The following is a 12,922-nucleotide window of genomic DNA, read 5'->3' as shown; positions in this document are numbered from 1 at the left end:
CAATAAGGTGCTGAGTTTCTAGATACCTTTACTTCTTCAGTACACTTGGGGCTGAAGAAAGCTGAGAGACAAAACAAATCTCCTCCTTGAGAGTATCAAAGCCAGCTTCCCTTTTCATTAAAGGTTCTTCCTGTTTTCCTTTTCCAGCTTACCCTATTAAGTACCCGCTTTAAATGGAAAAAAAAACATTACCCCTTCTTCTAGTCTCCCTACTCATCCTTTTGGAGTAGAGACAGAAAAGTCAGAGGCAGGCAGAAGGTCTCTGAAGAATATTGAGGAGGAAGGAAGGAGAAGCCTGCAGCACTTACCCCCCTGCACTGATAATATGCGAGTTGGCCAGCACGAAGTGGCAAACGTCCTCATCATGTCCAGCAAAGACTCCCAGGGGTCTCCGGTTCAAGCTGCCACCATCTGGGCGGAACTGATAGGCCAGGATGAAATTAGCCTGGGATATGTACAGAGAATCACCCTCTAGCTGCATCCAGGGCATCTGACTGCAGAGACGAAAAACAAAATTTAAGGATCATCAAGATATAGCAGGAAAATTCAACTTCAGTCTTTAGAAAGGCTGACCAATCCCCAACTTAGCTTTACCTGTAAGGCTAAGTCTATATCTCACTCCCCTCCTTCAAAACTAACACCTACCCTTAGGCTTCCCTAGAAAACTAGAGTGATTAAGCTTTGTGGTGACCCTATCTTCTTTATCACTATTTCCCTAGAAATATCTTCTTTATCATTATCTCCCTAGAAAACTAGAGTGATTAAGCTTTGTGGTGACCCTATCTTCTTTTGGCTTCTCTTGTGGCTTAGCTGGTAAAGAATCCACCCACAATGTGGGAGACCTGGGTTTGATCCCTGGGTTGGGAAGATCCCCTAGAGAAGGGAAAGGCTACCCATTCCAGTATTCTGGCCTGAAGAATTCCATGGACTGTATATAGTTCATGGGGTTGCAAAGAGTTGTACATGACTGAGCGACTTTCATTTACTTACTTATCTTCTTTGCAAAGTCAGAATAAAAGACCCATTAAATAGTCACTTTCAAAAGGAGAATGCTTGGGAGTTCCCTGGTGGTCCAGTGATTAGTACTCGGTACTTTCACTGCCAAGGCCCCGGGGTTCAATCCCTGGTCAGGGAACTATCCCCCTAGCTACCCACGTGAAAATCAAGTGTTAGCTGATCAGTTGTGTTTGACTCTTTGTGATCCCCATGGACTGTAGCCTGCCAGGACCCTCTGTCTTTGGAATCCTCCAGGCTAGAATACTGGAGTGGGTAGCCATTCTCTTCTCCAAGGGATCTTCCCGACCCAGAGATGGAACCCAGGTCTCCTGCATTGCAGGAAGATTCTTTACCGTCTGAGCCACCAGGGAAGCCCAGCTACCCATGGTGTCTAAATAAATAAATGGAGAATGTTAAAGACTTGAATTACTGGCTACCTACAGACTTCTTTTGAGTAGACAGAGCACCGCCCCCCCACCCCCCACCAAAAAAAAGCAATAATTGAGGGGTGGGGAAGAGCAAAAAGAAACCTTCCACTCAGATGAAATAATTTTCATTCTGTGTCCTCACTGATCTGAAGATTAAGTGGTAAGTTTCAAGATTCTAAGACTCCCATACACACCTTTTTCCCAATAGATCAATTAGGGTGTGATAGAGAACAGAGAAGAGTGAGCCTAGGGAAGCCCCATTCCCTTGTCCTACTAGAGCAAAGGGGCCACTTTCAAGTGAAAGGAATAAAGCCGTTTAGGAAAGGATGCTAATGTACTGATTAAATACCTAGATCCTCTCAGAGGATATCTAAGTTTCTGTACTAGAGGCTAAGTGTGGCAATGGCAAAACACAGCTGCAGAGCAGTGTACTACAGTTCAGTGACTACAGAGAAATGATTGGCTCTCACAGAAAGCTGATAAGAGAAATCCACAAACAGTTAAAAGATTCTAACCACAATCTGGCAGGAAGAAGAAACACTGGAAGCCACAGACCAGTCCCATGGCATGGAGTAAGCCTTAAAAACAAAGAGGACTCTGCCAGACACCATGCTCTCTGGTGGGGACTAAGCTCCTTTCCCAAGGTACATCCCCACAGACTGTCCTACACCACAGCAGGGTCCTGGAGCTACCATGTCCCAAGCAAAGCATAGGGACAGATGATTCATCCCCATTTATAGAGACACCATCTTCCACTGCCAAGTATGTCTGAGCAAACTGGGCTGTGTTTCTTCCCCGGACTCCTTAATACAAGCGTCATGGGAATGTACAAAAGTTCTGCAAATTGACTTGACGGACCATTAAATGCAGCTTGGAGTTTGTAGCAACTAGTTTCTGCACATGAGATTTTAACAAGTGTGTGCATATATTATATGGAACATGTATAGTGTACAAATGCCTGCACTCTCATTCATTATGCACATTCCTCTTCAACATGCCCTTGCACAAGTTTGTGGCATACTCAAGTGGGCAACAAACAGAAGGGTTTGGAATTCATGTGTTTAGAGCCATCTGGTAAATAGCCATTTGCCCAGAATAAGAAACCAGGTTCATGCCAGGTGAACAGTGGAGAATCCCGGGGCAGCCTAGTAACCATTTTGCGTATTTATTTGCCACACTGCTTGAAACCAGCCCAAAAAGACATCAGGAACAAAACCTTGATAGAGAAATAAACTCTTCCTTCTGGCAACAAAAGGCAAATAGGAAGCAGAAGGTAAAGCCCTTTCTCATACAAGTTCATCTTTCTTCCCAAGTTTCTTTACCATCACCACTACCACATAATTCACAGGAACTTGTGTCAGTGAAAGCAGCAGAAGTTGGATACAAGCAAAACTGGACACTTCTTCATCACATAAAGAAGCCTGCCTGGCCCTATGAGCAGAGCTCCAGGTCAACTGGAATGTGGAATCATGCTGTTCCCTGTCCATTCCAACCAATTAACAAGGAGTACTTTTTGGTAATCAAATAATAACTGGAATAATTTAGCATCAGTGAGGTATAAAATCTGTGGCATCAGCAGTGCCAAAGCCATTATTTAAATCTCCTGCCATTTTTTCCTAAGCTCTGCCTCCTATAACATATATATCCAAACCTTCAGATCCTATTTAGCTTTTTAATAAAAGTAAGGGAGAGCACTACAGGAAGCCAAGAGGGAAGGTATAACTCCCTAGAGTAGAACATTTAAAAAAAAAAAATTATAAAACAAGATGAGGTGGAGTATTGGCTTCATTTCTTTCTTTTGATGAGGTGTATTAACAGAGGTTACTTCTGAGTGGTAGGATTTAGATAAGTTTATTTTCTTCTTTAACTTTTTCTTTTCTTTTCAAATTTCTACAATAAACATTTATTATTTTTATAATCATAAAAATACAGGCTCTGTTAAATTAAAGTACATTTTTGGGGGGGTAATCTTTTTTCAAATGTGAAAAAAAAAGTTGTCCTTCTGATGCCCCCTTCATGGTGTTTAAAGAATCACCACTGGCTCATCACCCAAGTCAGGCACATTTATACTCCAGCTCGGACTAGATTTTTCATTCCCAGTATGCTTTTATGTCCCAGGGAGCTTTAAAGGAGTCAAGAGGCCACTTACCTGCATCTCCACTTCAGCAGAATCCCCTCTCGGCAGCGCCCCAACCTCCAGTTCTGAGATATCTTCACTCGTTCCTTTACTGGTACACTGGCCATCCTATGTCCAGACAGAGGAGATAATCCAGTCACTACACTGACAACCACAAAAAACTCCCTGGGCTTATGAGTCAGGACTCAGGAACATCCAGAAAATATCTGGATAGAAGTGAAGAGGTTAGGAGATATGAAAGAGATAACTCTTCTCTCCCACATTAGGATAATCAAGAGAGCCGAGAACAGCAGCCTGTGCTCTGCAGTGTCCATAGTGATGCCAAAGCAATCTAACAGAGCAAGGGTAACAGAAAGGACTGGCACCACTGGCTAGCCACGTGGAAAATATCCCTACCTCACACCATACAAAAAAATTAATTAAAAACAGATCACAGATTTAAACATAAAATCTAAAACTATAAAGCTGTCAGAGAAAAAAATATAAAAATAGCTCTGTGAGTCAAAGTAGACAATAGTTTCTTAAGACACACAAAGCAATAATACAAAAGAAATATCCAACAAATTAGATTTTATCAAAATTAAAATTTTCTGCCCATCAAAATGAATACACAAGCCACAGTCTGGGAGAAAGTATTCATAAAACATATATTTGACTGAGAGGACTATACCCCCCAAATATCCTTGTATATGTATATATTTTGAAGTCTAACAAGGAACTCTCCTACATTCTTGGTGAGAGATGACAATGGTACAGCCACTTTGGGAAAAGGTCTGGCAGTTTATTATTGATCTAAACATACACCTACTCTATGACCTAGCAATTGAGGCTTTCATAGGGGCTCAGATAGTAAAGAATGCCTGCATGCAGGATACTCGGATCCAATCCCTGGGTCAGGAAGATACCCTGGAGAAGGAAATGGCTACCCAGTCCAGTATTCTTGCCTAGAGAATTCCACAGACAGTGAAGCCCGGCAGGCTACAGTCCATTACTCAAAAGAACTGAAAACATATGCTCACAGGAAGACTTACACAAGACTAGTCACAGGACAGATCTTCCCAGGATCCCATCTAGTACCCACATTGTATCTAGTTGTGTCTCCTGAGTCTCCTCTGGTCTAACAGTAGTTTCTCAGTCTTTCCTTATTTTTCATGATCTTCAGTTCAGTCGCTCGTTGTGTCCAACTCTTTGTGACCCCATGGACTGCAGTACATCAGGCCTCCCTGTCCATCACCGACTCCCAGACCTTGCTCAAACTCATGTCCATTGAATCAGTGATGCCATCCAACCATCTCATCCTTTGTCATACCCTTCTCCTCCTGTCTTCAGTCTTTCCCAGCATCAGAGTCTTTTCCAATGAATCAGTTCTTTGAATCAGGAGGCCAAAGCATTGGAGCTTCAGCATCAGTTCTCTTTTTTTTTTTTTTTTTTTAGCATCAGTTCTTCCAATGAATATTCAGGACTGATTTCCTTTAGGATTGACTGGTTTGATCTCCTTGCAGTCCAAGGGACTCTCAAGAATCTTGTCCAATACCACAGTTCAAAAGCATCAGTTCTTCAGCACTCAGCCTTCTTTATGGTCCAGCTCTCACATCCATACATGACTACTGGAAAAACCATACCTTTGACTAGACAGACCTTTTTAATATGCTGTCTAGGTTGGTCATAGCTTTTCTTCCAAGGAGTAAGTGTCTTTTAATTTTATGGCTATAGTCACCATCTGCAGTGATTTTGGAGCCCAAGAAAATAAAGTCTGTCACTGCTTCCATTTTTTCCCCATCTAATTGCCTGAAGTGATGGGACCAGATGTCATGATCTTCATTTTTTGAATGTTGAATTTTAAGCCCATTTTTTTCACTTTCTTTTTTCACTTTCATCAACAGGCTCTTCAGTTCCTCTTTGCTTTCTGCTATAAGGGTGGTGTTATCTGCATATCTTAAGCTGTTGGTATTTCCCCCGGCAATCTTGATTCCAGCTTGTGCTTCATCCAGCCCGGCATTTCACATGATGTACTCTGCACAGAAGTTAAATAAGCAGGGTAACAATATACAGCCTTGATGTACCACTTTCCCTATTTGGAACCAGTCTGTTGCTCCACATACGGTTCTAACTGTTGCTTCTTCACCTGCATACAGATTTCTCAGGAGGCAGGTCAGGTGGTCTGATATTCCCATCGCTTTCAGAATTTTCCACAGTTTGTTGTGATCCACACAGTCAAAGGCTTTGGCATAATCAATAAAGCAGTAGATGTTTTTCTAGAATTCTCTTGCCTTTTCTATGATCCAATGGATGTTGGCAATTTGATCTCTGGTTCCTCTGCCTTTTCTAAATCCAGCTTGAACATCTGGATGTTCTCAGCTCACGTACCACTGAAGCCTTGCTTGGAGAATTTTGAGCATTACTTTGCTAGCATGTGAGATGAGTGCAATTGTGTGATAGTTTGAACATTCTTTGGCATTGCCTTTCTTTGGGATTGGAATGAAAACTGACCTTTTCCAGTCCTGTGGCCACTGCTGAGTTTTCCACATTTGCTGGCATACTCAGTGCAGCACTTTCACAGCATCATCTTTTAGGGCTTGAAATAGCTCAGCTGGAATTTCATCACCTCCACTAGCTTTGTTCGTAGTTACGCTTTCAAAGGTCTACTTGACTTCAGATTCCAGGATGCCTGGTTCTAGCTGAGTGATCACACCATCATAGTTATATGGGTCATTAAGATCTTTTTTGTACAGTTTTTCTGTGTATTCTTGCCACTTCTTAATATTTTCTGCTTTTGTTAGGTTCATACCGTTTCTGTCCTTTATTGTGCCCATCTTTGCATGAAATGTTCCCCTGGTATCTCTTAACATCTTGAAGAGATCTCTTGTCTTTCCCATTTTATTGTTTTCCTCTATTTCTTTGCATTGGTCACTGAGGAAGGCTTTCTTATCTTTCTTTGCTATTCTCTGGAACTCTGCATTCAGATGTGTATATCTTTCCTTTAAAACTTTTAAAATTTCTTTTTATCTTTTGCCATTCTAAGAAGCAAAAAAAGATTCCTCCCTGTTGTTCAAACATGTATTTTTTCTAATTATGGCTAAGACTGAATATATCTGGTCATGTCTGAAAGCCATTTCTTCTACGAAATGCTCATCTATGTTCTTTGTTCCTCTTCCAATTAGGCTTATGGTCTTTTACTTGTGTGTTTGTAAAGGCTCTTTATATATTCTGTGATGTCAATCTTTTCCTAATTTACTATTTTATTTTACTTCATAGTATTTTTTCCATGTAGACATTTTGATTTTTATATATCCATTATTTCATGTCAATCTTTGCCAGAAACGATCCAAACTGATATGAATTTAATATGCAACAAAGTAAAGTAAGGAAAGAAATCACTACTTAATTAGGGCTGTTGGGTTTGTATAACATCTCCCAGCCTTACTAGAAAGAAAGGAAAGAAGAAAAATATACATGCCTAGAATAGACTCTAAAATAGTCAACTTTGGGTAGCCAACTTTGGGTGTTTTTACTTTTTTCTTTGTGTTTTTATGTTATTTCCCAATTTTTCTACAATGTAATATTTTGGTAAAGATAAAAACATTCATTAAAATAATAATGCTCTTGATAAAACTGAATAGATATCAATACAGCAAAAATTCTCATCTCATATCATATGTATATTTTCCCAAAATGAAAGAGTAAATTTAAAAGATTTTAACTAGAAGGTTTTTAAGTATTTAAATTTTACATACTGCAAAGAAGGAAAAAAAAGAACAAAATGAAAGTAACATAGTAGGGGAAGGCTAACAATTAATGCTATGAGTACAAGTTTTATCCCTAAAGCTTTTAGGGGACTGATAAAAATCTATCAGGATAACAGCCTGTCTCCGATACCCAGTCATCAATATCCAATAGCAGATAAGAACAGGCACACAGTGTTCACATGATAAACACTGCAGAAACATCCTGAAACAATAAGAGTTTACAAACATGCACATTAAAACAATTAATAAAGTACCACCTCACATCTATTAAGTGGAAAAATCACATGCTAGCTTTGGTTTGATAAAAGGGTTTGGGTTTGTTTACATATTGCTGGTGGCTTGCTAGTACAGTCTTCCAGAAGGGAACTCTGTCAAGAAAAGTTGTTACAGGACAGCTTCCGACCCAGCATTCCCAACACTGTCTCACAAAGAAATAATTCAAAAGAAAAATATTTTTTACAAAGATATTTGTAGTTATAGCTGTATATTAAGAGCTAAAATCTAGAAATAGCCCAAATGTCTATCTGTGGGGGAAAATGGTATACTAATGCAATAGAATAAATATGGCTATGAGAAATGACAAATGTGAACACTGCAAAACATTTTGGATATTACTATAACAATAGTGGTAATTTTAAAATAAAGTCTAATTTATAAAAACACTACATAAAACTATGTATCCATAAATAGCTCAGAAGAGGTAAACAGATGGAGTTTTAGGAAGTGAGTATTTCTTTTTAATATGCATCACATAACTGTTGATAGTTTGGTCTTTTCATTTTACCTTTAACCTTTTTATTGAGTTTCATTTAACTAATAGATTAAATGAAGTTGTGAGACAGGCACAGTATGCAAATGTAGGAAACTTATCCGAGCCCCAGTCCTGCCTCTTACAACCTTGGTTACCTAATTTTTCTATTGTCCATTTTCTGCACATATGAAATAAGGACAGTATTTCATGCAATTGTGATGTTTTAAAATGACAACTAACACAAAATAACAGATAAGTTACAAATCACTATGAAAAAGGTTATTTATTTTTTATATACAGTAGTAGTTTATATTGACAAATGGTAACATCACTATAGCTAATCTAATAATCATTTATTTTTCTAATTTAATTACATCTCTTAGAAATTATTCTTTTAAAGTCAGGCTGAATGATTAGGATTTGGGTACACACATGTTAAAGCTAAAATATATTACTGAATTCTTCCACTGGGTGAACACAGTCTTCAGTCTCACATCTCTACATAGCAATCTACACTACTGCTAGATGGTTAGAAAACTGAGGTTAGCTATGAACAATCTCCTCTTTCATATCTGGGACAGACTTGGAGATAAAGTTTAACAGCAAGTCTAATCTTTTTCACTAACACTTCAATTGTTTTGGTCCATCCTGTTAACTGTCTTTTATGGTCCTCAGTTTTAGCTCTAAGTTAGTAGGTAAAGGTGAAACCAAAAATTGAATATTCTGGATCATACAAGAAGGAAATAAAGGGGAAAGAATCAATATACTTCCTGAAGTAGGATAAGGACAATATTTCTCTCATCTCCCTGGTCACTTAAATGCCATTTGGTGACACTTTACTAAAGGTCAAACAAAACACTGCCCTGAGGGCCTGATCACAGCAGCAAGAAACTTTCAAAGTTGAACTTCAGAAGCTGCTACCAAGCGGCAGGTGCAGGCATCCTCTCCCACAAACAACAACATAATCAAAGTACTTGGCTCTGGCCCTTCAAAACAAATTTCAACTCTAAAAAAATGTTCCACTTGGCTTTCACTTGAGAAATAGTGAGAAACAGTACCACTCTGCTAAAAGCAGCTTAACACAGTTTTTTTTTTTTTAATCCCTTTTGTTTGTTCGATTCTTCCTGATGGTTAATTTCCCTACCTAGTTGGTGGCCAAATCATATGTATATTCTTACTGGCTTTAGCACTTGAAAAATCAGGAAGAATAAAAAAAAAAATTTCTCTCTCTGAAAACAAGTAGCCCTCCCTCCCTGTGGGGACCTATCACAGCCTAGTTAAAGGGAGTTGGTAGAACAAGGCATCCAAAGAGATTGAAAAGACAGGAGCACGTGCCCCTGGCAATTCAGCAGAGACTCTTGCTTCCCATCCCAGAAACGCTCTCCGGTTGGCTGTTCCTTTGACAGTTAGTGGTGTAAAGTGGGGGTGCTCCCCCCAAAATGATTAGTGCCCTGTAAATAAACCTCTGGCGCAGCTGTTAATGCATGGAGAAATCTCTAACCTGGCCCGTGGGCCTGGTGGAACTTCCATTTTCCCAGCCCTCTTTTCTCTTGCCTCAGGCTCATTTTTCAACTTGGCCCCCCTCCCTCTCAGCTTTCCGGCACTTAGTCACCATTATAGTTCGACTGCATTCCTGGGTGCATGACCTATTTTAAACAAAAACAACATAACATGCACCCACAGTAAGCTATCAGGCCCCTTAGAATCTTGGCAACAGTGAGTCCAGAGAGACAGAAATTAATCTAGGCAGTTATCTAGAGTTCCCTTTCATTTCACCTCTCCTCATTCACACTCCAAACCAAAAGCAAACAAATAAACCGAATTTGAAGAAAAATGGCTGAGGGATGAAGGGGGGAGGTGTGAGTATACTAGAGAAGTCATATCCACACAGTCTCTGAGATCAGAAACCTCCTGGATCACAAATCAATTTCCCTCTCTGGCTCACCTTGGAAGTTTGATTCCCCTTGATACCATGCATGCTACCTACCTGCTGCTGACTGACATGATTTCCATAAATATAACATCTTGCTGCCTTGGGAATTCAGGAGAGGAGGGTATCTGTCCACAAGCACAGAACAAGGCCATCTCAAGGGGCACTGGGCTAAGGAGCGGGGACAGGACTATGCAAAATGATGCCTGGGGCTTGGAGTTTTAATTCAACATTTTCTCAATTCTTTGCTCTTTTTGCTCACTGGTAAGCAGATTTCCCCCATACAGCCTGTGCCTACCAGTGCTGCTACCAAGACTAAGACTTTCGCTTTAATGTATACACAAGTATTTAAACAGTCCAAGACAAGAAGCTTCTAACTCTTCCTTCATACATATGTTACACTAAATCCTCCAATGGCCTCAGGAGCAGAGGTCTATAATTAAGGTTCAAATTAAATCAATGAAAAACCATATATTGTGTTAAACTCTTATCCTTCAGGCCAGGAATAGGGAACAGCCTCAAGACCCAAGGTGAAGTGAGATTACAGAGAACATGCCCAGCACGACGACAGGACAGAGAGCACAAGGAGAGCATGGAGCGGACCCACGTATCCCTTGAAAGGCCTCCAAGTGTCAGCTCCCCATACTTGTTCAACCTCATCTCCCAGGGCTTCACACTCCACAACTGAACTCCCACCAAGCCATATCTCTTTTACATTCCTATCCCCATATCTTCTCCTATATTGCCAGACCAGCCTACCTTTGTCCCCAACAAATGCTTACTTCCCACTTTAGGACCTAGTCAAATCCATTCATTCTTCAAAATCCAGCTTTAAGCCGCTACTTCCCTGACTCCTCCAACATTCTTCTCTCTCTCATGTGAACCCTTAGACTGAACCTACCGTAAACTATGGCATTGTTAGCTTTGCATAGCTGTATGCCTCAGTTGTCCAACACAGTCATAATTTCCACAAAATTGAGTCTTAAAACTCTCAGTACTTCTAAAAGTGGATCTCAACTAGTATGCTTCAGAGCAGTGATATACCAGGAACCTTAAATAAGTCTGCTATAAATTTTTTAATGATTTATAGACCTTATTTTCACTCAACCAAAGATCCACATTTTTATGAAAACATCTGTCAGACAAATTGCTGAGCCACAATACAGCTTATGACACAATTTGCTACAAAAAAAAAAAAAGACTGCATGTTCAGAGCAATATACATGAACTTAACCTCTAAAGATATAAGAGTACAAGGTCAGGGCAGTAAACAGTTCTACTCAGACATTAACATACCAAAGCAAGTAAATGGACAGGTTTTTCAACTTTCTGAAGCCAGCTTTTTTAAAAGAAGACATTCATCTTTTAATCCTTTAATGTACTATCAAAAGTTCTATCACACAAAAATATGTCTTAGACACAAAAGGTAAGAACCTTGTTCCTAGTATAATAGGTATTTTGATAGATACTGCCTAGGAACTGCTTAAGCAAGTTCTCAAAAGTACAGTTCTCCCTTTGGCAAGTCACACTTTCAACAAGACTTACAGATTTTTCAAGAGCCTAGACACACTACCTTCAAGCTCCAAAGGCCTTTCCTAAAAATGTACAAAATACCACATCTTCAGAAATTCAACCAAGGCCACCAAATTCTTATGCTAGAGAGGCTCAAGGAAAGGAATCTGAGCAGATGAAGTATCTTAATGTGGCACTCACATGTCAAAGTTGTCCAAAGCAATGGGCATAACCCTGATTCTTTATGTGGGTTTAGGATTTAAGACCGTGTTCACATTCATTTCCTTCTGCTATTGGTCAAGATCTAAATTTGCAGGGCACTTGATCAGTGTTTGTATTATGCAAGACATTAGAAGATATTAAGCGGGAGAAAGAAGAATTTGATGTCCAAAACATTTTGGACAATGCTGAAACAAAAGTAAACAGGTCTCTCTTGTACAGGACTTCCTTTAACTTACCAGTGGGCATTGTGAGCTCTCAAAAGAGGGGATATGGAGCACAGCATTTCCCATACTCATTTAATCACAGAATCAGTTTTTTAAGAATCCCACAATACAGCTTTCAGAAAGGCTGATCTAGCACTTTCTAACAATAAACAACAGCAAGAAACATGCCACTATTTTTTGTGAACAGGCCATCTTCTGAGTCATGAATCAGGCACTACCAGACTCAGAAGTGAACTTGGTTCTCATATCATCACAATGACTTTTCCCTGGGCTCCCCATCTGAAATGCGAGGAATAATTATACTGCTCTGCTTCCCAGGGTTATTTTTTTATTGTTTTTAATCTTGTGATTGTGTTTCATATTAATCACCAAAACAGGTTCTCAGCCCAAGTGGCCAGGCTTCAAAATCGCTGGTGCCCCTGCAGCCTGGATGAAGAGATGGAGAGAACATGAACCAGACGCCACCCAGAATGTTTTTACATCACCAGTTGCTAGGCCATTATGATAAAGTCAGACCGCAGCCAAGATAAGGGATGAAGAGAGGCTCTCCTTTAGTAACTCACTTCTGGAGGGAGGCCCGTTAGTCACACACACCACCTGTATCTGAATCTTGACTCACCTTTTCAACATGGACTTCCTAAATGAAATTCAAAGAAACATAGGAGGTCAGGGACGATTCCCTGGATCTACAGGGAAGAAAGAAAAGGCAGCACCAGCAGAAGACTATTTCCCTTTCTCTACAGAGAAAGAACCCATTACAGAGCTAGTGAGCAGGGGAAATAACTTTCCTTTCAGTGCAACAGCTTTCCAGGAAAAGTATCTCAACATATTTACTATAAAACAATTTAATTTCCCTGTCCCATCACCTGCCACCCCATCCCCATCCCCGCAAAAAGCCCACAGATTGTGGATTTCCTCTCATTCTTGGCAGAGTTACCAGAAGAAATATAATACCCCCTTCGGACTGCTCCCAACA

At 40.0% G+C, this 12,922-nt stretch overlaps 1 protein-coding gene across 3 annotated transcripts in view; it reads right to left on the bottom strand.

Annotated features, from left to right (window-relative positions):
* FBXW4 (F-box and WD repeat domain containing 4) overlaps nt 1-12,922 on the bottom strand; it is an 85,548-nt gene that overhangs the window by 63,245 nt on the left and 9,381 nt on the right. For all 3 annotated transcript variants that reach the window (XM_010859480.1, XM_010859481.1, XM_010859479.1), the window contains exons 2-3: nt 3,574-3,669; nt 309-494 (exon numbers count right to left, since the gene is read on the bottom strand). In XM_010859480.1, coding sequence (XP_010857782.1) covers nt 309-494; nt 3,574-3,669 — 282 coding nt within the window. The remainder of the gene's footprint in view (nt 1-308; nt 495-3,573; nt 3,670-12,922) is intronic.

This window comes from Bison bison, unplaced genomic scaffold, assembly GCF_000754665.1.
Source record: "Bison bison bison isolate TAMUID 2011002044 unplaced genomic scaffold, Bison_UMD1.0 scf7180017864456, whole genome shotgun sequence".
Lineage (NCBI taxonomy): Eukaryota > Metazoa > Chordata > Mammalia > Artiodactyla > Bovidae > Bison > Bison bison.
Note: the sequence above shows the minus strand (reverse complement) of the source record. Positions and strands in the feature narration are given on the sequence as shown.